The 27399-nt window shown below is 31.2% G+C and overlaps 4 protein-coding genes across 7 annotated transcripts in view; 2 read left to right on the top strand and 2 right to left on the bottom strand.

Annotated features, from left to right (window-relative positions):
* Positions 1-3930, top strand: part of LOC106100564 (low-density lipoprotein receptor) — a 137949-nt gene extending 134019 nt beyond the window's left edge. For 3 of the 4 annotated variants that reach the window (XM_013279448.1, XM_013279446.1, XM_013279450.1), the window contains 3 exons: positions 205-320; positions 1873-2031; positions 2737-3930. In XM_013279448.1, coding sequence (XP_013134902.1) covers positions 205-320; positions 1873-2031; positions 2737-2781 — 320 coding nt within the window. In that variant the 3' untranslated portion in view covers positions 2782-3930. Of the gene's footprint in view, positions 1-204; positions 321-1872; positions 2104-2736 lie in introns of those variants that run through there. The other variant, XM_013279447.1, reaches the window with a different exon arrangement.
* Positions 3931-5640: 1710 nt separating this feature from the next.
* LOC106100463 (queuine tRNA-ribosyltransferase subunit QTRTD1 homolog) lies at positions 5641-10239 on the bottom strand. The gene is made up of 7 exons (XM_013279326.1): positions 10028-10239; positions 9208-9476; positions 8406-8587; positions 7827-7996; positions 7467-7669; positions 6342-6467; positions 5641-5920 (listed from the first exon to the last, which is right to left on the bottom strand). Exons 1-7 carry the CDS (start codon positions 10142-10144, stop codon positions 5701-5703), a joined length of 1287 nt encoding a protein of 428 aa, XP_013134780.1. The 5' UTR covers positions 10145-10239; the 3' UTR covers positions 5641-5700.
* Positions 10240-11420: 1181 nt separating this feature from the next.
* Positions 11421-12963, top strand: LOC106100319. The gene is made up of 5 exons (XM_013279142.1): positions 11421-12193; positions 12277-12376; positions 12477-12578; positions 12660-12815; positions 12895-12963. The coding sequence occupies exons 1-5, from the start codon at positions 11421-11423 to the stop codon at positions 12961-12963; spliced, it is 1200 nt and encodes a 399-aa protein (XP_013134596.1).
* A 10828-nt stretch (positions 12964-23791) lies between these two features.
* On the bottom strand, positions 23792-26514 carry LOC106100318 (odorant receptor 13a-like). Its single transcript, XM_013279141.1, has 7 exons — positions 26460-26514; positions 25881-25890; positions 24962-25603; positions 24783-24882; positions 24520-24621; positions 24155-24310; positions 23792-23854 (listed from the first exon to the last, which is right to left on the bottom strand). Exons 1-7 carry the CDS (start codon positions 26512-26514, stop codon positions 23792-23794), a joined length of 1128 nt encoding a protein of 375 aa, XP_013134595.1.
* Positions 26515-27399: the final 885 nt, after the last annotated feature.

Here is a 27399-nt window from a genome sequence, read left to right as displayed (position 1 = left end):
ACCCCAATGATTTGTTTTAATACAGTGCATAATATTAAATTTCAAAATCTTTAGTAAAACTGCTATGATTTGGCATTACATTTGTCCGGGGGACCTTAATTACCTTAAAAGTTGTACAAAAATTGGTATCAGGAAATATGTCCCTCTGTAATATACAAATACTGTAGTACATATTAATGCTAATTTTGTTTTTTTTTTTAACAGCTGTACCTGAAACTCCAAAGACCAACACGGGAATCTCATCGAGCGGGCGCGACGCGGGCGTCGTCGCCGGCATTGTGATAGCAGTCATTACAGGAGTTGTTGTACTTGCTGCATTGGTAAATATTATATTAATGTATTATGACATCCATTTTTATTACATTTTATTACTATATTTGCTATTTACCCCTATCTATATTACCCACCATCGTGGATTCCCGCCGCAGATCTGGACCCATAATCTCTGATATGTTCCGATATTCTTAAGAACGTAAAAATGCATGGAGTGACACACTAAAATCACTAGGGTGAATAAGTTCAGGATTATTGGCATATTTCGACTAGGCAATTACCAGTTATTTATAGATTTGCTAAAATAGCATCGTCCTATTTAACCCGTGACATTTGCTGTTCCCACCCGGGAGGTTGTCAGTTAAAATTCATGTTAAAAATCGCAGAATGGTATAGGTAACATTGAATAGTAATAGGATATAACGTTATTTCTATTTTAGATAACCTAAGTTTCATCATCATCAACTTGCCCTTATCTCTTATGGAGGGTCGGCACAGAATGTGCTGCTCTTCCATACATCTCGTATCAGCCGTCATATATAACCTAAGTTTTATGAATTGACATTTTAATTATTAGCTTCTTACACAAGTTTTTCCCGCGGTCTTTATCTTGTGACCTAGGGGATTTCCTAACCAATGTGACATGGGTTTTCTCATACTCCCACACTGGATTATGAATGAATTAAGTACGCTCATACGCACATAATTACAATAAACTCATTAATGTCAATACAATACCTATAAAGCATCTATAGCGTACTCAGGTTATCGAAAGTGATAGTTTGTCTATAGCAGTACCACAATAAAACAACTGAACTAACAAATAGTATGACGTCCAAAAATATTCAATACACGCATAGTTGCATTCGCTTTCGACTCGTCCTTGTTCCAAGCTTGATTAAGGCGAACAGACTGACAATCAGACTCCTGTTTACGAGGTCAACTTGTTGAAATTATTGAGCTACAAATCATGACTGTTCCCTTAACAAGCTATCATTAATTCGCTACGGAAAGATTTTGGAAAAATATCATGTAATCAAGTTTACAAATGTTTAATTAGCGATACCAAATATTCCAGCATTATCATTATACATGTCTTTGATGAATTAAAAGCCTCTCTGTATATTCTGATAGCTTATCAGTAATGAATCGATTGCTTCATATATCTTAATTAGACATTAATTGATTTCGATTTTCGCAATTCGTCATCAAGGCTATTGCGGATTACGAATGAGACACAGCTTTAGATAATGTCAAAATACATGGATTATTAATCGGAATTATTTGTTTACAAACTCCACACGTCCAAAGTACATTTAACATAAATTTAGTTTTTACTTTAAGAAGAATCTATTTTGTACAAGAAAATATACTTCACAAAAGAAGCAGTTACTCATTTTACATTTTTTATGTGTGTCAGCATATTGTACAAAAAATTCTTTGTTAATATACCATGTTTACGTGTTTATTAAGGTTTTTTAGTGAAAAAAATACAAATGAATGTAATAATTACAGTTTTTAATTTGATTTTCAAATCAAATTAAAGACGTTAAAAGAACAAGTTACAGTGGGTTTTAAATATTTTTATTTCATTTTCAGATAATTGTTGTAATGTACCGTCACTACATGCACCGCAACGTTACATCAATGAACTTCGACAATCCGGTGTACAGGAAGACAACGGAGAACCAATTCGCTCTGGAGCAGAATGGCTACGCGCCGGGCAGCAAGCTCTACCCCAGCACCGTCGGCGAAGAGGTAAGGGCGCTCACCGCTATGGAATGCACACTCAACATACAAAACAGTCTTAGATAAGTCCACTTGCTAACAATTAAGGACATGTTTTAGATAAACCCTTTATTAATTTTTACCTCTAAAATAGTATATCAATTTTAATTAACAAAACAAAACCAGACATATTGTATATAAAATTTCTATAGGATAGTAAGGTCTGCCTAAGACGTTTTAAACTGGATGTATTTAGAGTTATATTTGTTAGGAATCGTTTTAAGAATATAGATTATTTTCGTTTAGTCTATAAGTATTGTGGCGAAATGAATGTGCCAACATTTTTACCGTATCAGTATTAAAAGATAGTTGCCAAATTGTATTAAAATTTAGTGTAATGCTGTAAATATTCCCTTTAAATGTTGATTTTGTCAATTGCGATCGTTTTTGTCATGTTTTACTGCGATTTTTTTTATATTTCACGCATATCCATGCGAGTTTTTATTGGTAAGTATAATTACGACAATTAATGTAGATTTTTACTTATAAAAATATTTATAAACGTTACTAAAAACAAATTTTAACCAATAAGGAGTAGAAAAAAAATCTGACATTGCAACAAATTATGTAAAGGTGCTTGTACATTGTTGTAGAGTCGTGATACAATAAAATTGTGAACTCATTAACAGATAAAAAATAACACGAGTAAAGACTAATTTTCTTTTTTCTTTCCAGGCACAAGAACCTCTTAATACTCCCGGTACAAACGAGTATGTATAGTGCGAGATCCGGCACACAGTTTATAATAATATCGTTAAATGTGAAAAGGAAACAAAGGACATGTTGCTGGAAATGTGATTGAACCAGTGAACGGAACATACCAATGTTGTATAGTGCTTAACCCAAAACAAATAGCGTTTAGTGTAAGAAAATAAGACAGCTAGAATATAAGTTATCTGTGGAGTGGCGCCACTGTCGCTATTTCAATACTAACTGCTTTAGTTTCATTTCCCGCCACTTTACAGATAAACGGTCGAATCGAATATCGTAACGATATGGATTTCAAAATGGCGACCATGTCTGTCATCTGATATTTCAGTTGGATATACGTACAATTGAATTTAGCTTTGATATCGCACATTTCGGTAGATGTGATATTCTCATTTTTTAGACTGTGAATAGTTTGTAGAGCTATAAATTAATGGCAGTTACAATGATGCTTTATTTAAATTAATTATACAACTTTTATATTCGATTTTAGTTAGATTGTGTTGAATCGAAATAATTTATGAATTCGAATATTTTGTATTCATTGTAGATAAAATGTACTTATTAGATGAAATTTAATTGAAAATACAGAGATATATCGGCGAATGTATACACTTAAATTATGTAGGAAAAAAAGTATATTTATTTCACTGTGTGTTCGCTTGTATTATTTATTTAAAATTTATGTTTTAAATTGGCTTATGAATGTTAGAGAGGTAGACTGCGATGTAATTTCGTGTGCCAAATTTTATGCAATCAAATTGATGTCTTTTTAAAAATATTCTTGTAGATTTGTGGTAGTATAAGAGAAAAATGCGCAAATTGTATTTATTTGATTATACTTCTAAAGAGTTATATATACAGTTATGTACTACAGTTTTTAATGTTTATATATTTTATGTAAAGGTTGTGTTTTGCTATCCAACAATATATTTACTATATTATATTTGTAACGGTTGCTTTTGAATTGGAATGTAATTTAATCGAGCAAAATCCTGCCAAAATCCTCTTAATCTATCTTAATATAGATATATTCTGTAACAATTACTATATACATTTAATACTTGATGCACATTTCATACGATATACGTAGCTCAATAAGTGTCGTCACTCAAATATTGTGTAAATATTATCAATAAAATAATTATGTAAAATGTGTTACGCAGATTTTTTACTTTAATGTACCTAAATCCTACTGACTAATATTATAAATGCGAAAGTTTAGATGGATGGAAATTTGGTTGAAATTTCATCAAGATCCATTCATCACTCTAGGCTACAAACTCTAACAAACATCTATTCATCCTCCATCTAAACTTTTGCTTTCTTTAGTAAGAGAAGGAATGGACGAAATAAGTTGCCTGATGCTAATAGACCAGTGTCAATAGCATTCTTACTAATATAAATTTCGTACTTTTGGATGGATTTTTTCAGAGTATGTAGCCAAAACTGCTAAACGGATCTTTATGAAATTTGACAGATAAAGAGGACATCATGAAAGAAACCAGGCTACTTGCTTTTTTTTTAAATCCACGCGGGCGATAGGTAGTTTTATAAGGCATGTAATATATGTAAAAAATAAAAACACAATTTTCTCACTTGTTCTTTAATCAAAAAATCGAGAGAAAACAATTTGGTATATTCATATAAAAAGGCAAAACTATACCTAACAAAAATTGTATGCACAGCACATTGGTCCTATATAGAAAAATCACTTCCGTTCTTTACCTTATTGTAATTATAGGTGTTTTAAAAATTAAATTACTATATTAGCTACAGCAAAGCCCGAAAATTCCGACGTAACCAAATAAAAAACTTAGTTTTATTTGAAAGTCTTACTAAAACTAAAGTACTCAATATACATACACATTTGAAACAATTAACAAATTACTTCAAAGCTTGCAATTTTCTACAAAACTACTTAAATCTAAAATAGACAAAAAATGCCTGACATTTATTTTTATTTCCTTTTAAGAAAAAATAACAAAAAGCTTTGGAAATGTTACAATAATACTAAATTAGAATTATGCATTTTTATATCTAAAAGTTTCTAAAACAATTTACTTGATCCAATAATTTTGTGTCTAATCACAGCAGTCAACAATTTATTCCTTGTTTCCCAGGTTCCCAGGTTTTAAAATAACAATAAATAGAATAAGCATATTTGAAACGTGTTTCTGACATCTTTTCATCTATACTATTATAATAAAGCGTAAACACACACTTCTATGTTGCCTAAGATGTCAGCAATTACAGCATATTTTTGAATAATTCTTTTTTAAATAAAAAGCCCTACACTTACGTAACGGTTTAGGCTATATATTTTGACGCCATTAAACTTAGGGGGTAAATATTTTGCATAAAAACCCTAATGTGGGAAAGAGACTATAAGTTGCTGCCAACATCAAGAAAGAAAGATTGTTAAGGTTTTTCATGTCATGTCATTTTGACATTTGCAATTGATAATTTGACAAATGTGAACAATAAAATAAAATTTTCATAATTTCATGTGGATGAAACCGCATGGAAACAGCTAGTATACTAGAAAATTCATCACTTAGATGTTTCCCATTGGGATTTTTTCCAATTCCTATTGAAACAACTTCTGTCTTAAAAACAAATCCATAAGATAAATAGGACAATGGAAAAAATCTTAATAGACCGATTAGCCCAATACCCATATCTTATTAAATGAAACTCGACCCATTGTTTAAAGAACACTTCAATTATATTTTACAAGCAATTCAAGCCCAAAATTCTGAACCTACGCATTCCATGTTCAATTTTAAATTCCATTAAAAACAAACAACGGAATGCAGCAATGTATAAACACATTTTTTTGTATCAATTCTACATTAAAATAGTTCTATTGATACAAATTTATTTTGTACTGTCAAAGTATACATAAAAAATATACAGTACATATAAGTGTTAGGTACTATTACTATTTGTATAATCGCTTACTTCATTCATTCTGGATTTCTTCACATGAGGATTTTGGTTCACCGTTTCAATAGAATCAGATTTCACTTGTAATTTCTCATATAATTCATATTGTTTAATAATATGCTTTTTGTAAACAACAAATGTATTGGAGTTAATATGTCGACGTGCGTGGTAGAACATCTGATCGAAGTGATGCAAATTATGTCTGTAAAATAATGGTTTTTTTTAAACACCATTGATTCTTTGTTTGTTGAAGTTGACAGTATTTAAAATACATTTCAGCTTAAACATACATCAAGCCGTACTGTGACTTCGGTTCGAGTGGATTTTTGACAAATCATGTTAATTAAAACATTATCATTCATAGGCTTGTGAAATCTTGACCAATAAATAATAAGGTACATATATCGAAAGCAGTGTTTATGTCCATAACATCAAACTGAGGTTAACAGTTATAACATTACCAAATTGTAATTGATTTCTATTCGGGGTAATAGAATGTTCAGTTTAAAATAGCAATAGTTAATTGATTTAATAATTATTCTAGTTCCAAAACTATGAAACATAAGTGAAGAGGAGAGTTATAAAATATGTAAAAATCTTAATAATAGTCAATTATTACTTACATAGTGAGCAACACAGAGGCCAGCATTTCCCTCGTGTTTAGAAGATGGCGGACGTACGCGCGAGTGTGCTTCTTACATGATAAACATTCACAGCCACATAATATCGGGACAAACTCATCTTTGTAACTGTAAAACACGTTTTTATTATTTTTTATTATTAAATCAGCATCATCATCCACTTGCCCTTTTCCCTTACGGAGGGTCATAGAGCAGTATGTGCTGCTCTTCCATACATCTCTATCAGCCGTCATATCTGAATCCACTCCTTTCTTAAGCATATCTTCTTTCACACAATCCATCCATACTTTCTTTGGTCTTTCTCTTCCTTTGTAGCCATCCACATTCAATCTTAACACTTTCTGGTATATGTCCCCATCGTTTCATGGCATAACATGTCCATACCATGCTAATCTTTTGCTTCTCAATTTCTCCACCACTAGCGCTTCTTTCAAACTTCCTCTAATGTACACATTCTTAACTTTTTTATTATTTAATCAGCAACACAACTAAACTAATTTACTAATTTAAGATACGAAATGAGTATATTAGAGGAAGTTTGAGAGTAGCCCCAGTGGTTGAGAAAATAAGGAGTAAAAGGTTAGAGTGGTATGGGCATGTTATGAGAAGGGATGAATCGCATTTAACAAGAAGGATGTTAGTTATGAATGAGGAGGGGTACATCGGTAGAGGTAGACCTAGAAAGAGATGGATGGATAGCGTGAAAGGTGACATGACTAAGAAGGGAGTCATGACTGAGATGACGGATGATAGAATGCTTTGGAGGACGAAAACCCGGTGCGCCGACCCTACGGGAGTAGGATAAGGCAGGGGAGATGGACAATTAAACTAATTTACATCATCATTTGAAAACTTGAAATAACTTGAAATGATTAAAATTATTGAATATATATGTATTTGACAGGTAAAATGGAAGTAATTTTAGTATTACCCAGAGAAAATAATGAATAGATGACAAATGACACGAAACCATTAAAAAACTGCAATTACAGCCTGGCCAAAAATATAACCCCTGCCATATTGCTTCCTTTACGCACAATTGAAAGTGATGTCAGTAAGAGTATAATTTTTATGTATTTTTAAAGGCAATAAATTTTATTAACTTACCATTCATCATTAAGATCAAGTAAATAAGGATTAACATTATCTTTGGTCACATCAAAGTTAAGTGTCAAAGCATGGCCTAAGTTAGCCAGTTTAACTGCATACGAATTGTCAAATAAATCCCAACCACATTCTACAGCGGTTAATATGACAGCGGGATTCCAACATCCCTCAACAATATGCAACAATTCTTTTGGTATAGCATCCTGAAAGAAATGTCTAATGAATAAAAATGTAAGATGTAAATATTCTTTGCAACTTCATTGATACGGAGTATTTTTTGAATTTATATTTTGTAGGTAACAGTTTTTTCAGATTGTTATTTTGTAAAAATAATGTTTATGGAAAAAATATTCAACTTACCCCAATCCTTTGGAATATTTCAGCTAATGGTTGCAATTGATCCATTGAAAATTCTTCACTTCCATCTGTAAGACCTGAAAGGGCCACTCCGCCAAGAACATCTTTATAGTTCAGAACATTTTCTATGCTTATATCACATTTCTTTGGTATTCCAGTGCCAACTACCACACCTGGAAAATCAATTTAAAATTTTAGTTTTAAAAATGTAACAGCATCTTAAGTTATAAGGCAATGCTTAAATTCCAAATTCGATTAAAATTTTGGTGTTTGTAAGATTCTTTTTTCGTATTTAAAGCAAAGTGTTTGAGATTCATTTAATTTAACAACTTCCACGAATGGGTCGGCACGCCCGATGTAATTCTACGACCATGACGATTTAGGTGGCTGCTCCCTCGTTTGCCACCTTTTTGTATAAAAAAAAAAATTACCGCCTTACTCAATTATTGGTCACTAAGTATTAAATTTCTGATACTAAATGTGCACTAATTGCTCCCTTAAATGACTCCAAGTGTTGCAAAAAAAAAATTAGTGTTAAAAAGCAATTTTTTCACATTGAAAACTGTTTTATACTCTACATACCTATGAGACAACTGTTCTGCAGCTCCTTCGATTCTTTATATCTCTTCACACACACATGCAACATATTTCCAGTTCTTTCAATCGATTTTAATATTCTTTTGGAGCCCTCAACGAGTGATGTACGACCATCTGCAATCGCCAAAATTATGTCTGGTTTGAACACTTCCATTAGATCCATATATCTGTAATTATTTTTATTTGAACTGGACATTAAAACTTAACTAGTATTAGTAGTAGTAGTTCAGGTGAACATTAGCAAAGGTTGCATTGCATTTGGCGAAAGTTAGGTGTACAGTCAGCTTCATAAATATGCATTCACATTATTAGAGAGACTTGCATAGGCATTTGGTTTTAAAACATCTATGCAAATATTTCAAATAAGCTCACACATAGACCGATTCATGCTTCAATTTTTTATAATTAAATTGCAACTCTAAAATACAATTCTACAGTTTTGTTAGTTTATACAGATTTGTGCATCTGACTGTACCCCACTCCCATATCTCTTTTCATTTTTTTAAATAATAAAGTCAATAGCAAATGAACAAGTGGCCACCTGAATCCTCCAAAATGGCAAAGTGACTGTTGCCCATATTTGCAATTGTAGATGAATTTCCTACCCTTAATCGTCAGGGAGGAGATGAACATAAAAGAGATATTTCACCTTTCCATATGTCTTATCCATCATTTCCTCTTAAGGGTAGAAAAGGACTTAATTAAGTCCCTTGGTACCACACTCATCAGATGAATGGGGCTGCCAATGGTTACAATGCTTTAGTGCATAAATAAATATATCAATCACCTGTCAGCTGTTAACATTTTCTTTCCATGCTTCGTCCACAATGGTACCTTGTCATTTTCAAAATGACCCGATGGTGTTATTTCGTTCATATTTTGTAAAGTAACACATGTGAAATGGTCCTGTAAGCCTGCAAACTTAGCTAAACCTTCACCTTGAGCTTTCAGGCCGTGCTCTAAATGTATTGAATTAGATAAAGGCACCCACAAAAGATGTGGTTTAGGAAACACTTTGGATAACACTTCAGCTGTCAGATGTACCACACTGCCACCCTGAAATTAACAAATAATTTGTTAATATTATAGATCTACTGGTTAATCAACAATGTTTAATCGAGAAGTCATTAGTAGAGTTATAATATTTTATTAACCAACACTATTAAGTTCAGTTTAGTTTCTTGTCTATGGCACTCCCTTATCGGATTGGGCCAGTGTTGAGTAACCAACACTATAACCTTACAAAAATGAGAATAAGGAAATAATAGGTTATTTCATTAAGTAAGAATATGAAGCTAGGCATTAAAATTAAAATACAGATAACAAATTACAGACAAAACAAGAAAGATTAAATACTTGTGGCACTTTATATGAAGTTATGGTATTCTGTACTATATTTTATCACTAATTATATTTTAGCTACTATAGATTCTTATTAAAGTTTGACGATGACTAATATCATAAACATGCTTGTGAGCACCATTTGGTAACATGTTTAAATAAAATCAATGCATTGGCAGTTACGTACTTCTCAATTCGTAAATACTATTGTTAAGAATTAAACTTACATTCATAAATATTTTAATGAATTAAAAAACAAACTGTACCTGTGTAAGTAAGACCGCCGTTGGTGTTTCTATTACAGCCGATGTCTTTTTGAAGAACTCTGTTAAGATCCCTACACGTTCACAGCCAGTGCTTGAGTTTTTTATGATAAATCTCATTTTAGAAGATTATACAATATTGTGTGAAATTAGAATTAATTTTATTTGTACCCGCGCTTCAAATAACCTAAATAAATCACAGCATAGATTCAGACGATAGCTGTCAACTGTCAAGCTGTTTATCACAGATAAATAACCAATATTTATTCTGTTAAAGTTTAGATTATATTTTTTAATGTTGAATAATAATAACCACTGTTTTTTTTACATTTACAATAGCAACAATATGTTTACTTGTAAGGAATTTGGATTTCTTATGATAAAATGATTTACTCTGAAATTGTTTCTTCCTTTCATAGCTTTAAAATATTGAGATAACATGATCAATATTTTTGTATGAATGTTACAGCGTCAGCAGTAGGAGCCCATGGAAAGAAATACTAATCATTTACATTTGTGACTTTCTATGCTTTACATATTGTTTAAATACTAAATTATTCCGACCTCGTATGCTTTAATGTGATTTATGGGAGATGTGTTAAAACTTTCTATTCAAACTTTGCCTTCGCAATTTTGATAAACTCAGGAACTTTGCGTACTGTTTCTACAGTTATTGTATTGTATAATGTAATGGATTTAGTATTTTCATAATAATACGAATCTTTATGGTTCCAGTCCTAGTAATGTTATATTTTTCTATTTTCATTCAACATAAAAAGAAACAATTAAAATTGATCGTATCAAGTAAAACAAAGGTTTCCGAATTATTGATAGTTTAATCAAAGTAATTGACGTTCAATTAACGAATATCAATTACAGTCTTAATCAAAGAACTAGAATACAGATTAATTCGTGACCGGTAAATCTTTACCAAACCGAGATTTACCAAAGTCGTTTAGAAAAGCTCGGAGAATCATTGAACGGTGTAAATGATAAGCACAGAGATGGCGACTTGCATAGTTTATATCTTAGAGTAGACTTGGTAAAGACCACTAATAATTTCACGTATTTAAGGAAAAAAAGTATTTTTTTAAATAAATAAAATGCCATTATCGTTATATTTTATATACTTAAGTAGCTAGGTATATACTTGGTACAGTATATGAAAGTTTTATACTTGAAAAGATAAATTGTAGTTAATTTAACCCTTCTAGAGTTCTATCGTATTTGTTCTTTATGTGTTCCTTTAATTGGATATAAACGCTTTGCTACTGTTAATGACAAGTCAAAGGAATTTCTTTGTAGTTAGAATCTATGGTATATAAAGCATGATTTTGTCGCCACGAATATACACTCAGTATAATTTTCTCTAAGTTAGTATTACTGTCTTTACAAAATGCAGATTTTTAAGCAGATCGATTGTTTTAGTATCAATATGAAATTCTGGAAAGTTTTAGGAATATATCCTTATAACAAAATGAAATTTTCGTACAATTTGTATTGTAAGGCATTTTTAATAATTTTCATTATCTTTTACGATGTTTTACTGACTATTAATTTTTATTTCTTGCCTTCTCAATTGGATGCGTTTATCGAAGAGATGATATTTTATTTCACTGAGATATCAGTAACATCGAAAGTGTTGACATTCCTGATTATGCGCAAAAATATTAGGAAGATTCTGGAAGTTCTAGAATGTACGGTATTTGAACCGGTGAGTGATAACGGAATAAGGATACTGAAGAATGCAAAGAAGTTTAATATCGTATATTGGAAGATCGTCGCAGTTGTGTCTTTTACTTCAAATCTTACTCACATTATTTCTTTTTACATCACACATGTGTTTTTGGACAATAAAGCAGAACTGCCCGTATGCAGCTATAACTTTCTGCCAATTGAGTTTAAGAAAAGATTCATTTATCCATTGTATCTATACCAAAGTGTTGGAATTCATTTCCATATGCTCGTCAATCTTAATATCGATACATTTTTCTTGGGTTTAATGATTTTAGTCATTGCTCAGTTAGATATTTTAAGAGAAAAACTTTCTACTCTAACTGATATACCCAAATTTGTTAATCACCATAGAAATTTTGATAGAGTTCAACATGAAAATAATGTTATCATCAATTTTAATCAATCTATCGTGCATTACGACGAATTATGCAAGTAAGTACATTACCAATTTGTTTGCAATTCCCGTTCCTTTTAGACAGTTACAAAATTTTCTATATTTTTGTTACTTATTTTAGATTTTGTAGTCTCATTCAAGATACTTTCAACATCACGCTGTTATTTCAATTCGGCATGGCATCGTCTATTATATGTGTATGCTTATTTAGATTTACTTTGGTAAGTATAGTTATTATTGTAGTTTCATAATAATTATCACAACGTTCCAATAATTATGTTTAATTTTTTTTAATTTGAAGATTTTTATTAATGTTTTCAGCCAGCTGCAAAGGAATATTACATTTTTCTCGCGACTTACATGTTCATTATGGTAATACAAATAATGGTGCCATGTTGGTTTGGAACTAGAATAATAGAAAAGGTAAGAATATTGTAACACTGGTGTTACACAATGTACTATTATGTTGTACAATGAACTATTATTAACTTTTTAATTCAACAGAGCTGTTTACTAAGCCGAGCTATCTACAGTTGTGACTGGACACCTAGATCTCGCAAATTTAAAAGCAGCCTCAAATTATTCGTGGAAAGGACAAATAAACCCATAACAATAACGGGTGGAAAAATGTTTACCCTTTCTTTAGTTACATTTTCATCGGTATGTACATGTAAAAACAAACAATGTAGTCATCCCTCAAAGTTTGAAAATAAAAACATAGATAATATTTTGATTACAGATAATAAATTCTTCATATTCATTTTTTACCTTATTAAGAAACGTACAAGCAAGGGAAAATCAAAAGTAAATCATGAAGTGGCAGATAAACAGAATGTAAATGTTGTTAATTAAAAAAATCAAACTTTAGGATTTAAGGCTTAAACAATAAGGAATTTACATTATAATTAGTCACTACACGTTTTTCTTGTTTTTCACATTTATGCTTTAGAGCAAAAGGCCATTGGATCCAGTCAGCCACGTTTTAAGCGGCAATTTTTCTTGACTGGCATTCTCTAGACTTGCCTTCTTTTTAATTAAGTGAAACGAAGTCTTTTGTTGCGGCGACCTCGCTAATTGCTCACCACTCGGTTTGTCTTAGGCGGCAATTTTTCAATTGTAATGAAATATACCACGACCACTGAATATTGAAAGTTATTGTTTTATTTATTCCCCTTTCTATCTTCTTTTTAAGCTGAATGCCCATAAAGATTGTTCTAGAGACTGTAGTCTTGTATATGGTCTTGATGACGTCATCATATCTCATATTAGTGCAGTTCTTTGGTCCACTTCCGTTTTTTTATTTGGTTTTAGTTACAATGTCACCTAAAAGTAGAGCTAAAATAATTTTCGTTTATACCTCTAGCTTTTTCATTAAATGTTCTTTGTCATGAAATATGTGCACGAGGTAATTAAAAAGTTCATTTCTATTGTTTACGAAAGACCTATATTTTAGTTAAAATAGACCAGAATGTTGCGTTTTAAATATTTTCATTAGAAAATGCAAAAAGGCCTTACCTGTTAATATTTGAAAAGGCTTTAAAACATTTTATCATGCTTTTATTAAAAATTTAGTAGGACGTAAATCAAGATAGTACTTTGTTTAGGTAACATATAATAATTGACTTGTCACTCTTAGACTCAATAATGATAAAATTATTATAAAATTAATCATACTAATTTTATTAATGCGAAAGTTTAGATGGATGGATGGATGTTTGTTAGAGTTTGTAGCCTAAACTTTGAAATTAGACATAGATGCAGAGGATAGTCTGAAGGAACACATAGGCTAATCTGTTATGTTTTTTTTTAAATCCACGCAGACGGAATTGCAACTGAATGCTAGTATTTTTATAATACAAAAACATTATTTCAGGTAAGAACATCGTAGTTCATTATTAGCGAACTTTGTTCCTTAAGTGATATTTATAACTGTACACTAAAAGCGTTACCGCTGTTAACATTAAAGTAAAATTATAAAAAGCTTTTACGTGGTTTGACCAAACAGTGTAAGAAAGAATATTTTTAAATTTATACTAAACTTTAATAAAAAAGAGCGCGCGCACCTTTGACAAAACTATCGGACAACTGTATAGTCATGCTTTTATTTCTATGAGCTTATATGGAGGTGTGCACACTACTTGAATTTTAGCTGTGCAACAAAACAGTTGAATTGGCTGCGAAACAATCGACAATAGCACAATAATTGTGCGATAGTTTAGTCAAAGGCCTGCCCTAATAATTTTATCACGATGAACTTCCATGTCTTCCTGAATTTAATTCGCTAAATCAAAACCGGGTGGGTTAATCTAACACTTTAATAGTAGGTATTATATTCAAATGTTTCAGAGACGAAGGGACATGCAGTTACAATGAGTGGATAGCGAAGCAAACCCAAAGGATTAAGTTTCAATCACTTTGCTCACCGCTGTGTGGTTAATGCATACCAAACAGTAGCTACCTAAAACAACACCCCACATTGTATTTATGGGAGGATTTAAACTTTTGTCTCATTGTAAGAAAATTACATTGCAATGAAAAGTGGATAAAAGAGAAGGATTTGACGAAGAATTCAAGTGCTAAAGATATAAAAAAAAACGCCTCTGCTAAATTCTATTTTTACATAAGTCTGCCCAGGGCCGGTGTTAGTATAGGGCGCGGTTGTGCGATCGCCCAGGGCGCTGGATAGATTGGGGCGGCACAGGTCGGTCAATCACATAGTCTAACATGAACACTTAACATCTCGCCCCAAAATTACTAAAAAAGAATGCGTCGTAGATTTCTCACTCAAGCGGTATTGAGCTTACCTTTCTAGTCGCTAGTTTACTTTCGAATGTACATAGATACAGCACAGACAATATTGGTTATATCTAAAAAACAACACGTGCTAACACGTAGTTTGTGAAATAAATTACAAAAAACCTTGTTACAAACGTGTCTCGTATCTTTGGTCGTTTGCACAAACTGCATACGATATTAATGCACTAACGCGTACGCGAGTCAAGGAAGGCTTACAATAATGAGCTGCCTTTGTAGGGAGCTAAAATATTTTCCCTTTTGTAAAAAAAACAATGCATTATGTGTTGCCGCTCACGGAAAATAGTTTCTGGGTGTAAATAATACAGCTTTATGAAAATACACGGATGACGCTTTTGTGTTTGCATTTTACATTTTTATGTGACAAGCTGTTATTGTGGTATTATGAAAAACAGCTTCGTTTGTGTATTATGCGGCGTCCTTAATGTTTTGTATTCTCTTTTGGATGAAACAAATGTACCTTTATAAGTGTAAACGTTAAAAAAACAAATTACTTGCTATAGTTGTGTTTGCATATTTATTCTGTGGAAAAAAGAAAGGCCAAATACTCTTACTCTGTGAGTCATCTTCTTTGTTAAAGGTAGGCAACACATCTGCAATTATCTAAGTTGTTTATGTCTATTGTCACTTCAATATTTTTTCATACAGCTGGCCTCTTTCTCGTTACCAACATATGATAAAAAAAATGTATCAACCGCAAAAGTTGATTGCTAACATGCTCTTTTGCAATCAAATACTATAGTATTTTTATCTATAGATACGGGGAGCATATTTACATTGCAAAATAATAATTATAGTCAACCCTCGTGAATAGCTAATTTTTGACCTGGGGTTACAAAAGTTACCCCTTTCAGAGTGCAATGCTAGGTAATGCCATGAAAATTAATAATGGCGGAAGAGCCCCAAGGATATAAGCTGAAAACGGTCGCATTGGGGTGCGCTCCATGACTGCATTAAAAATAAATGATCTAGTTTGTACCCTTTTGTGTACCATTTGTTACGAAATGTTCTTTATAACAATTAAGAAAGTATAAATTTGACAATAAAGTTTTATGCAATGAACTAAAATTAATTTTATTATTAACTTATTCCCCTTGTCAACATAGAATGTAGCCTACTGTCACTCCCAGAGATGTGTAAACGTTTAAGCTGTCCTTTAGTGAACTTACTGTAATTAATACACAAGGCTCTCAAGCAGTGCTCCTTAGTGTCAATTTAACGATTGATTGTACCAGTAAGATATTTGGATTTCAACCGTTTTGTGGATCGTAATATAGCAACTAGCTGTTCCCGTGCGACTTCATCCGCATGAAATTATGAAAATTTAACTTTATTGTTTACATTTGTCAAATTATCAATTACAAATGTCAAAATGACATGACCTTCCTTGATGTTGGCAGCAACTTATGGTCTCTTTCCCATATTAGGGTTTTATTATTTCCCATATTAGGGTATTTAGCCTCTAAGTTTAATAGTGTTAAAATATATAACCTAACGCGTGACATAAGTGTAGGGTTTGTTAATAAAAAAATAATTATTCAAAAATATGCCGTAACTGCTGACATCTTAGGCAAGAAAGAAGTGTGTGTTTACGCTTTATTATAATAGTATAGATTGTGAAGGATTTGTTTTTGAATTGTTTAGGATCATCGTATAGGACTCCTTTAATATTTAATAGAACAATTTATATTGAATATTTATAGGTCGTTACTAATTACTGTTTAAGTTGAATTGTTTATGGAGACGATTCTTATATTCTTTATTAAAGAGCGCCTTTGGGACCTCGTTACGTCCTCATTGTTCCCTCCTCATTTCTTACCCTCCATTGTTTCTTTCCGTTCTAGGTTAATCGCAGATCTTAAGTTGTAAATTTTAAATATAAATTTTGATGGCTATATCTTGATAAAAGATTAATTTGAGTTATTTTGTAAATTATACTCAAATATCTTTTGTTGGAAATCAGACATGAATTTAGTCTGAACAAACGTAGCTATATTTTTAAGATCACATTTGTATAATCTTACTAAGAAAGGTTATATGGAGATATAGATGCATGTTTGTCAGTAAGTAACTCCAAAGCGGTCAAGCGATTTTGGATAGAGTACTCTCTGAAATAACACTCAGAGTTGTTTTCGTTTACTTATACTCCATAACTTTTGTAGAATCAGTTATATTTTTAATTCTAAATTAATGAAGTCGCGGACATCATCTAGTACCTCGTATAGTTTGTAATTAACAATGGCAAATTAGATAGCGTGGCGTAAACGTCTGTAGGAAACGACGCCGGTTGCCTCCGGCGCTGCGGGCTCGCTAATGTGAGGCTCACTTAGCACTACCCCTCTCTATCACCACACAACTCTAATCACACTCAGAACTTCGTTAACAGTGTAGTTATGTCGTGTTTACTGTAAATGTTTTAAAAAAAAACTAAAGTCCAGGTTAATCCAGAAAGCCCTCTATAGTGTCAAGCATTTTTTTTCGGCTACAATGATTTTCGTTTAGAATATCTAATTTTTTAAACATTGTAAACTGTTACCAAAAAACTATTTCTATTTGTTTGAAAATAGAATAATATTTTTAAAGTAATACTGAAAATGAGCAAGCCGATCTACAGAACTGAAAAATCACTTGAAATTCCGAACATTACCAGTTTTCAAAAAGAACCTAAGTAACAATTATGAACCGCTTGTTACGAATATGTGTGGTTAAATGTGTATTTTTTTTAATTTGTGCGATAATTTTCTAGTGGTAAATTCAAGCAGCGGAAAAATTGCTTAATTATTCATGTAGATCGCAGGGTTTTCGTTTATTTATTCTAAAAATATCCAATTCAACATAACGTATGAATGTAAAATCTTGTATTTCAAATCTTATATTACTTTTCAAAAGCACGTTTTAGTAATATTAAAACAGAAGTTGATATAACCCTCTCGCCGTGCTTATTAATTTCCCTGAGGGTGTTCATTATGACAAAGAACGTTCTTGCAATTTTGAAAGCGATGCTTCGCTGCCGGAGCATTTGAATAACAAGAGTTGTGAGAGAAACAATTATGAACTTCCGCTGGCTGAATTCTTACTAAATGTTGACTTACGGCCATATTGCTACTAAACTGTGTCCAGATTAAAAACAAAAGAAAGGATCTAGAATACAGTTCGTCTTAACAGAAACAAATGAATAACTAATACGTCATTTTTTGATATTGTTTTGTTTCTTGATTCAGAAAATAAAGAAGCCAGATAATTTGAAGTGACATAACTAAAATGGGCTAGTTCTTGGTTAGTAACACTCCATAAATATATTATTGAGTGTTGAAAATACCTATGATTGTCACGAATCTTTTAACTTTTTAATTCAGGTCAAAATATCCTTCAATTTAAGAATCTTTTCATAGTAGGAACTGTATGTATGAAAGTATTGTTAAGATGTCGTGTATTGCGTAATAACATGTTTTTACACATATGTTATGTATTGCAAAATTCCGGAAAGTAAAAGTTAATATACAAGACGATAAAGTCGGCGGAGTAACAAAGAATGTGCGTAAATAACGGCCAGTCGTGAACTATACTAATGGACACTACTAAATATTTCCAAGGAAAAATAAATTGCTATTTAGGCATAAATGTATAGCTTTTATCGCTTCTGGTTTATACAAAAATATTCAGATAAATACAAAGAACAGATAGACAGAACAGACAGACAGAAAATACATATCTTCTTTTTGATTTTTTATGTATAACTATTTTGATTATTTATACTAATAGGGATACCTATAATAATGAAGAATGATTTTTAATTTATACTGGGCCGGTTTATTTTAATTTTTTCACCATTATAAAGCTACGTTATCATTGAGTAACAAAGGCTATGTTTTATTGTTTCACAGGGACGAAGCCGCGACCAACAGCTAGTCTTACATTTTCTCGAACTCTAACAAACACCCATCCATCCATCTAAACTTTCGCATTTATAATATAAGTAAAATTTCTACGTAATACATGAACTATGATTACACAATTCATTGTTTCAAATTAATTTTCTTTTATTCTACCACCGTTCCTTAAGTATGTGTAATATTACTGAGCCGTACGACCTTAAAAGTAATTTATTTGTCGCCCGGTGATATATTTAGTGGTGTCCATTACCTCGGTTCACGACCGAACATTATTCACGGCCATTCTACTTTTTGCCCGAAAGGTTTTATTATCCGCTACATCAGGTTTTTCATTTCTAGGCATTTCAAATTAGTTCCAATTACATCACTGTTGTATGCAATTTTATTTCAACCGCCGAAGTCTTGTGTAGAAATGTATTTTTTCTTTTTTTTAATTTGAACTAGCTGTTCCCGTGCGACTTCACCAATTGTCAAAAATGTGTCAAATTATCAATTGCAAATGTCAAAGTGACATTACGATGACAAACCATGGCAACCTTGCTTCCTTAATGTTGGCAGCAACTTGTGGTCTCTTTCCCTCATTGGGGTTTTTATCCAAAATATTTACCCCCTAAGTTTAATGGCGTGAAAATATATAGCCTAAAGCGTGAGGCAAGTGTAGGGCTATTTGTTAAAAAAAATATTCAAAAATATACTGTAATTGCTGACATCTTAGGCAACAAAGAAGTGTGTGTTTACACTTTATTATAATAGTATAGAGTATAGAAATAGATGAGTATGAAAGAGATAACAATATCTGAACGACCAATCTATATCAATTTTAGTTTCTGTATAGTTTGAGTCAGTTTTAGAGATTTTAATTATCCGACGCTATATCTGTTGAAATTTTACCCGTACCTGCAGCGACAACGCCTGGGATTTGAAGTTTCAACTTCCATTCAATAACTTTTGTTTACTACAAGTATATATTGAATTTGTTTTACTTAAGTGGTTTTTATTTATGTTCTAACATAACTACAAATTAATATATTATCTTTTTTCGAGACCCAGAAAAATGTTAACGATTTCGATAACCTATGCTTTGTAACATATTCTGTGTAAGAAATATATCAACAAAATAACAAATAAATTTGCATTTAGATGCTAAGAATCCAGAGGTATCATTTAAAATAGAAGATTACTTGAAAATTACGCTCATTTTCAATTTACATTTTCATTCCACTAATTACGGAATTTCCCTTTTCATTTCAAATACTTACTGTTGTTTCTTCGTCGGAATTAAGTTCTTGGATTAATGCTACAAAGTTTCTTAACGATTAAGTAAAGCCTATTTATTTATCATTTACATTTATTTTCAGATGATATTTCTGTCACTTGTACCGTTTGAACATTTCATATTAACTATAAATAAGTTTTCGTCCGTCAAGTATCTACAAAATATTTACTAAGTCACAAAATGGTTCACCAACAATGTAACAATCATACTCATATTATGAATGCGAAAGTTTAGATGGATGGAAGTTTGTTAGAGTTTGCCTAAACGGCTAAACGGATTTCAATGAAATTTGGTATAGATGAAGAGGATAGTCTGAAAGAACCCATAGGCTACTTACATTGTTTTTTTCAATTCCGCGCGGACGAAGTTGTGGGTGAAAGCTAGTGAGTTATATAAAATGATGTTGGCATTTGTGTTGCAGGAGAGTAGTTAAAACCTGCCACAAGCTTGAAGGAACAATGGGTATACTAGCACACACTTTATAAAGTTTTAAAACGTTGACGCGTCCGTGAATCTTGAAAAACTTACAATAATGAGATGTCTATAGGAAAAAAGCGATATGCAAAAATGTTACAATAAAACATACGATGGACTTGGAGGTCGGTCTAGCGATCTAATAAACACTTTTAGATTCTATCCTTTTTATAAAGCTACAATAATTCTATAATAACCTGTGCTATGAGCAATAAATCAAGATTTTTTACATTCCACTCAACTGTTAGGTCGCTTAGGTATCGAAATGTGTGCAACAGAAAAAGCAAAGTAGGAGTTTTTGTTTCAAAGAAAAAAAGATAATTTATATCTCATTGCTATTATACAAGGCGGCGTCCGTTATTGGAATTCGCGTCCCGACATAACTCACCGCTAAAGTTTTTTCCATCAATTTTCATATTGGATTTCATATCCATTTTCTGTTTGATTACTTTTTATTTAACTGGTAGTAGAACAGTGGTTGGATAGTGCTTTTTACGAAATTCGAAATCACATGTTTCATATTAACTTTTTAATTATATTAGTCTACGAATAATATAACGATATCGAATGGATGCATATACCGTTTTACTATCTTTCGCCCGCGACTCCGTCTGCTTGGAATTAAAGAAAAAGAAAACAAAAGTAAGTAGCATATATGTTCTTCGATCCTTTACATCTCCGTTCAGCAGTTTAGCTTACAAACTCTAACAAACTTACTTGTAAACTTTCACATTTATAGTATTAGTAAAAAGTAACATGGTGAAAGTGGGAAACTTACTTTATAAGGATTCGTTTATTTCGCTTACTTTAACAGTAGTTACTATCGTGTTTCTCGCGCATGGTTACACCAAAACACGGTAACAGTTAATATTATTAAGAGCCTGTCCCACCACTGGCTGACAGAGGGTTAGATAGCTTAAAAATAACGTCACTGTCAGATACGGGAACAAAATGCGATATTTCCATCACAGTAGGACAGGCTGTTAATATTATTTTTTTATTTAAAAAATAATCATAGTTGAGAAAGTACATTACCAGTGCACGTATACAAGGTATTAGATGTAAAATTTAATCTGTGGCAACATTTTTCTATATTTTCTCTCTGTTCTTTCAATGGCTGTCGGAGTGCTACTTGTTTTATTGTATTCGTTATATTTTTGTTATAAGAAGCTCAAATAAAGTATTTGAAACAGAATATCTAATACAAGGTAAGATCATTATAAACTTTCGTAACATTGTTGGCAAACTTCGTCTCACGAGCATACTTCCGTGTGTTTGTGTACGTGCATCTAATGTGTCCCTTCGCCGTGAAACTTTAAAGGTACGCACACAGAGGTAATGGTTGCGCTCATTAGCGCCGCCCTGAAGAGCTCTTAGTGCATTCAAAGATAGCGCGTAAGTAATAATGTATGTGAGCATTGTAAGAAAGAGTTACTCCTTAGACTGTTTGCTCATAACGTAATTAAAGTTTTATTTTTTGACTGTACTTTGTTACTGAGTTCATTGACGCTGTGTTGGTGTTAAGTATAATATCTTATCTTACTAATATTATAAATGCGAAAGTTTAGATGGATGGATGGATAGATGGATGTTTGTTAGCGTTTGTAGCCTAAATGGCTGAACGGATCTCCATGAAATTTGGCACACATAAAAGGAAGCCAACGTGTCACATGAAACAAATGAAAGTTTCATGAGTAAAAATAATTACAACTAAAAACTCATTATCATATACACTTATAGGCTAACACATTATGAGAAAAAAAATACATAACGGCAAACAGAAAAACTAAAGTAAAACACACTACATAAGAATAAATACTCCTTAAAGTGTATGATTTATGAAATAATACAGTTTAATTTTAATTTTCATTAATGAATCTGAATCTTTTAAATATATTAATATTCAGTGGTATTCCTTGTTATACGTGCTACGTAACCTTTTGGTGTTTCTGTTTATCCAGTAGCTTTTTTATGAAGAATAAACTCTATTATCATGATTGGAAAGACTTGATATATTCGTTTACTAGTTTGTAAATGTACAAAATACTTTTAGATTATCTTCTGTCCTATTTTAATTAAACAACGAAACCAACTGTTAATCATTAACATTCACAACATAGCACTAAGAATGGAAGGGTCAAATATTTAAGGTAAATTAAAGCGCGAAATTTTCAAGTTGTAACGCATTGAGAGAATTTCATTTTCGTTTAATTCTTGCGGCGAAATAACTGTCGGGTCGGCCGTCTCTTGAATGCTGAGGGGAAAATGCTCAGTTAGTTAAAAATTAAAATATTTCACATCATTGAAAGATTCGACAGTTTTTTGTAGTGTTAGTAACAAGAATTATTTATTCCTTGGCTACTCTACAGAGAATGTGTTCAATTTTATTCTTGTAGAGTAAATCTTTGAAGAAGATTATCGTAAATATTTTCTACAAAATCTCATATGTTGAAATTATTGCTGCTTTAGAACTGTAATTACGTACATAAATACGCATAAAATAGGACTAGAAGAAAGATCTACGAGGGAACACGTGCTTACGTTAGAGAACAAAAACTTAATTTCTGCCGCAGTAAAGATTTCGCCAACGTTCACAGTTTTATATTCTCACAAATTGCAACCGAGAGGAATAATAAGGCGCACGTAACCAACATAATGATGCCTGTAGGCACGCTCATTGTATGCACACACTGCAACGAATATGAAAGCAAGTGAAATATGTGCTACGGATGTGGAATACCTTAAATAGTCTGATTTTTATAACAAAATAATGTTGTTCACTATAGTTGTATTCATACTACAAGTAATGGATCCTAAAAATTTACATAATAAATCGACTGTAATCATTCCTATATGAACTATGGTAGAGTCATAAGCAGTGTGATCTGTACATCACGACCATATAGAAACTTACTAAAAAAATGCTATGAGGAAATTAAAATAACTCTACTACCACGTTAGCTTATTTTAATGTCGCTTAATTTTAATGTAATCGGTGAGAATTAATAGAATTTAAAAACAAGACTTCGTTAGTGAAAAAATAACAGTACAATCATCAGTATCATCATGACCAGTTCACTATATGTTCCCACCGAGGGACTCGGAGCCTATCCTAAACAGTACAATACTAAAGTTTAATTCTATGTTATATTGTTTTGTGCAATTACATTGTAGATTATTTAATTTTGTTGATTTTGTATATTTCTTATTACAGTCAGCAGTGAATAAGCGGTTTTCATAATCTGAAAATGAGTTTTTATTTCAATTATACAAACACATAAAATAAAATAAAAAATGAACATAGAATAAAAATGTTTTTGAAAAATGTAAATTTATTCAAAAATATTTAAGACCTTGTTAAAATTATATAACAGTTTAATAAACTTAATCGTTTAATAATCAAACTTTAATGAGAAATCATTATAATTTAATTAATCTCCTTTTTAATTAAATTAATGATTAGCTTTCATTAAATTGAAAATTAAACACGAAATTACTTGTAGCTGTTAAATGTAAAAAAATGTGCCAATTAAAGTACTTACCCAAGTAAAAGTGTCCAAGGAAAGTGGAAACATCTTAAACGCAGTAATTGTTATTTTCCTGTTAGCTCGTATTAAGAAAATATTAATACTGTTTTTAAAGGCTTTCGTTCGCGAAATCCATTCAGTGCAATAAGCGGCGAACACAAGTTCTTGACTCTAAATTATTGGTTAATATAAATTTTATCCAACTGCTGATAAACCTTAATAAAATAGATTAGAACGAAGCGTCGTTTTAGTCTTTTTTTTATTGGAGAGCTCAAGACAACCGTAAGGCGACTCTAACAACAGAGTGTTACTCTAACAACGCTCAGCTTTAAAAGTACTGTTTTCTTTTAGTTATATTTTAATTATTAAAATAAACTTACCTCATTACTAAGTATCGAACCCAAATATGCAGGGACAAAGATTTGTAATGTCATCGCAAATAGATATGATATCATGAAAATTAAACTCTCTCTTGAAGTATGCTAGAAAAATGTTAATTATTACATCTTAACAACCAATTACGCACAAAATTCATTAAAAACAACAAATAGTTAATAAAAAAATTAATTTAAAAAATTGCCTTAGAATATCAAGCACTCGTCTGTCAACGACTTAAATTCCTAAAGCAAAAATTGTTACTTACCAAAAGCATTCCGCACAAAATAGCACAAATAACAGCTGAAGCCATTCCGAATTGGACAAACAGGGATACGCTTAATATTTGCTGTATTTTATAACAGTAGCTAAAATTACCAAAAAAATGATTAAAACATTTTATTACATTAAAATAATTTACACTCCAGAATTGTTACAAATGGTAACCTTATTATTGCAACATAGTGTTTAAGAAGTCGCTTAAGTTTCAATATTTCTATATTTCGGGTACAACTTTTCGAAACTTTAAAATGTTTTAATTTATAATTCAAAACTCTTAGTTGTGTTATTGCCATAAAAATAAATCCCGCTATAAGTGTGTCGATATTCACGTTGTACGTCATATGACCGTACATACCGACAGATTGATATATGAACAAATAAATAAAATACTTTTGTACGTAATAGTCATTTAAAAAGAAATATTTACAAATCGGTAATTCTATTCTCGTATTAAATATAAAATACAATACAAGCGGTAAAAAAATTTGCGAGAAATAAGCAAAGTTTGATATCAGTGCGTAGATTCTCCAATACAATTTATATTTCGTAATATGAAGCTTTATTATAACACGACTTATGTCATCTTGACCTTGAAAAGCTTCGCAATCTAAATCGCTTAGCACATTTAAAATATCACTTCTCTTCATTAAAATCATTACAACTTTGCCTGTAACTGCAATTTCCGTAAAATAAAATACGACCTCCCGAATGAATATTTCAATTTTACGAGGCGTATAAACAAGGTTTAAAGTTAGAAGTAAATTATATACGAATAGAGAAATATACACAAATGATAAAGAATAATATCTGTAACATGTTCCATTTTTATTCAAAGGCCAAATGCCAAAAACGTTGAGGAATACGAAATTCAATTTAAAGCACCGTGAGATACGTGGCGTCATATTGAAATTCTCTATGATATTGTCACGTATAACTTCAAGTGCTTATGTTGTAACTTACAAAAAAAAAATTATCACAAATTCAACACACACTTGAAAAACATTTAATAACTCTTTTTCTGTAATAACTCCCTAGATTTTAATAGATGTGTTATTTAGGGCAATTACGTTTTTTTACAAATTACCGAGCTCCGCCTAAAATGTGTAATACAATTTAGTTTTAGTTTTTTTTATATGTTAAATGTCGGAATTTAAAACAGTCATTTTAAAATTAATTTTAATATAATCTTTTAAGTTAATCTAATGAAATAACAGGCCAACACAATGATAGAGTAATCTTTCGTTTGAAATTAGGACAGCAATTAAAATGAAAGTACCATAGCCTATATAAGTGAGTATTCTCTGTTACTCTGACAGTAGCTGTATAATAGATCACATTGTTTAATTGTTATGAAATGAAAGAAAAATAGGGTATTGTTATCATAAACAGGCTTCTCATTCATTTGTTGCCATATTTATCTTTAGACAATGCACTAAAACTATTCATCTTACGGAGCTCTTTACTATCCTTCATCTAAGAAATATACGCGATGCGGTATAATTTTAAACATAGCAATTTAGATTGAAAGCCAAAAGTATTTTCAGTTTTTTTTTCTAAACTAGTTATAGCGTATAAATGTTTATAACAATATAAATAGGTAACTCTTTGTTTTTTTTTTCCTGAATTGTATGATAAGGTACCTGAGGATTTTTTTCACCCTTACCTGAATAGAACACACGTTGCGTCGCATATCTTATGAGATTCATATAAGCGCACATGTTGAAGAGTGTAACTAATGTTAACGCGTAATCTTCTTTATAAAATCTAAATTTATTTAACATATGAACAAAAACGAGTTGGTCACTTTTCTTAAATTCCTAAACACAATATCTTTAATGTGTAATAAAAATAATCATATTAAACTTATGTATCTTTATGCATCGGTTTTAAATAATAAAATATGACTCATCTTGAGTTTTAATATTCTTTGCCGACTAATTGCTGTCCCTTTTATGCGTTTAAGGACGCTTCAAACTCGTTTATTCCACGTATTGTTACAATAAGCTTAGTAAATAAGGTTTAATGATGAAGTAAACTAACGTATAACTCTTAAAATAGTTTTATAAAACTTCTAATTCTGTAGATTTAGATGCGACAAGTGTGACCACATTATCAGTAGAGATTTATAGGACTTGAAAGTTTTTTAGGCTTTGTACAAACACATTAATTCTAAAAATATTACTGGATTAGTCTTTATAAAATCTGTGTAAAGTTTTAGCGTTACTTAAAATAAAAGATTGTCTTATTTAGTTTGTGATAAAACTGCTAAAGCGAGGCTATTAATCAACGAGTCAGTTCACTGTAACATTTGCTGCCTACACAATCTGAAGTGAATTTTAATGATTTCATTAAAATAGTATACAATGTTGCTCGCCATTGTCCCGTGAAATAATAAAGAATGAAAAGCATAGCCTGTTACAGACTGATAACGTAGCTTTTTAATGGTGAAAGAATTATAAAAATCGGTTTAGTACTCTTTGAGTTATTTCAATACATACAAAAATCTTTCCTCTTTTTATTTCTAAAATTATGATCAATTCGCATACCAATAAAATATTTGTATTTCTTTGTATTTGTAATTAATATTGCATGTGTAGAGATTA

Source organism: Papilio polytes, unplaced genomic scaffold, assembly GCF_000836215.1.
Source record: "Papilio polytes unplaced genomic scaffold, Ppol_1.0 DF824047.1, whole genome shotgun sequence".
Lineage (NCBI taxonomy): Eukaryota > Metazoa > Arthropoda > Insecta > Lepidoptera > Papilionidae > Papilio > Papilio polytes.
The sequence above is the reverse complement of the archived record's forward strand: the minus strand, read 5'-3'. Positions and strand labels throughout refer to the sequence as shown.

Excerpts from the sequence above, each read along its gene's own strand:
- LOC106100318 (XM_013279141.1), bottom strand. The coding sequence starts at position 26,514 with ATGTGCGCTTATATGAATCTCATAAGATATGCGACGCAACGTGTGTTC. Across the intron at positions 24,311-24,519 it reads GTTCGATACTTAGTAATGAG|AGTCAAGAACTTGTGTTCGC; the intron begins GTAAGTTTATTT and ends CCAATAATTTAG. Across the intron at positions 23,855-24,154 it reads CCTTGGACACTTTTACTTGG|ATTATGAAAACCGCTTATTC; the intron begins GTAAGTACTTTA and ends ACTCATTTTCAG.
- LOC106100319 (XM_013279142.1), top strand. The coding sequence starts at position 11,421 with ATGCAGATTTTTAAGCAGATCGATTGTTTTAGTATCAATATGAAATTC. Across the intron at positions 12,377-12,476 it reads GCTTATTTAGATTTACTTTG|CCAGCTGCAAAGGAATATTA; the intron begins GTAAGTATAGTT and ends TAATGTTTTCAG. Across the intron at positions 12,579-12,659 it reads GAACTAGAATAATAGAAAAG|AGCTGTTTACTAAGCCGAGC; the intron begins GTAAGAATATTG and ends TTAATTCAACAG.
- LOC106100463 (XM_013279326.1), bottom strand. The coding sequence starts at position 10,144 with ATGAGATTTATCATAAAAAACTCAAGCACTGGCTGTGAACGTGTAGGG. Across the intron at positions 8,588-9,207 it reads AAAATGTTAACAGCTGACAG|ATATATGGATCTAATGGAAG; the intron begins GTGATTGATATA and ends AAATAATTACAG. Across the intron at positions 6,468-7,466 it reads CTTGATCTTAATGATGAATG|TTACAAAGATGAGTTTGTCC; the intron begins GTAAGTTAATAA and ends CGTGTTTTACAG.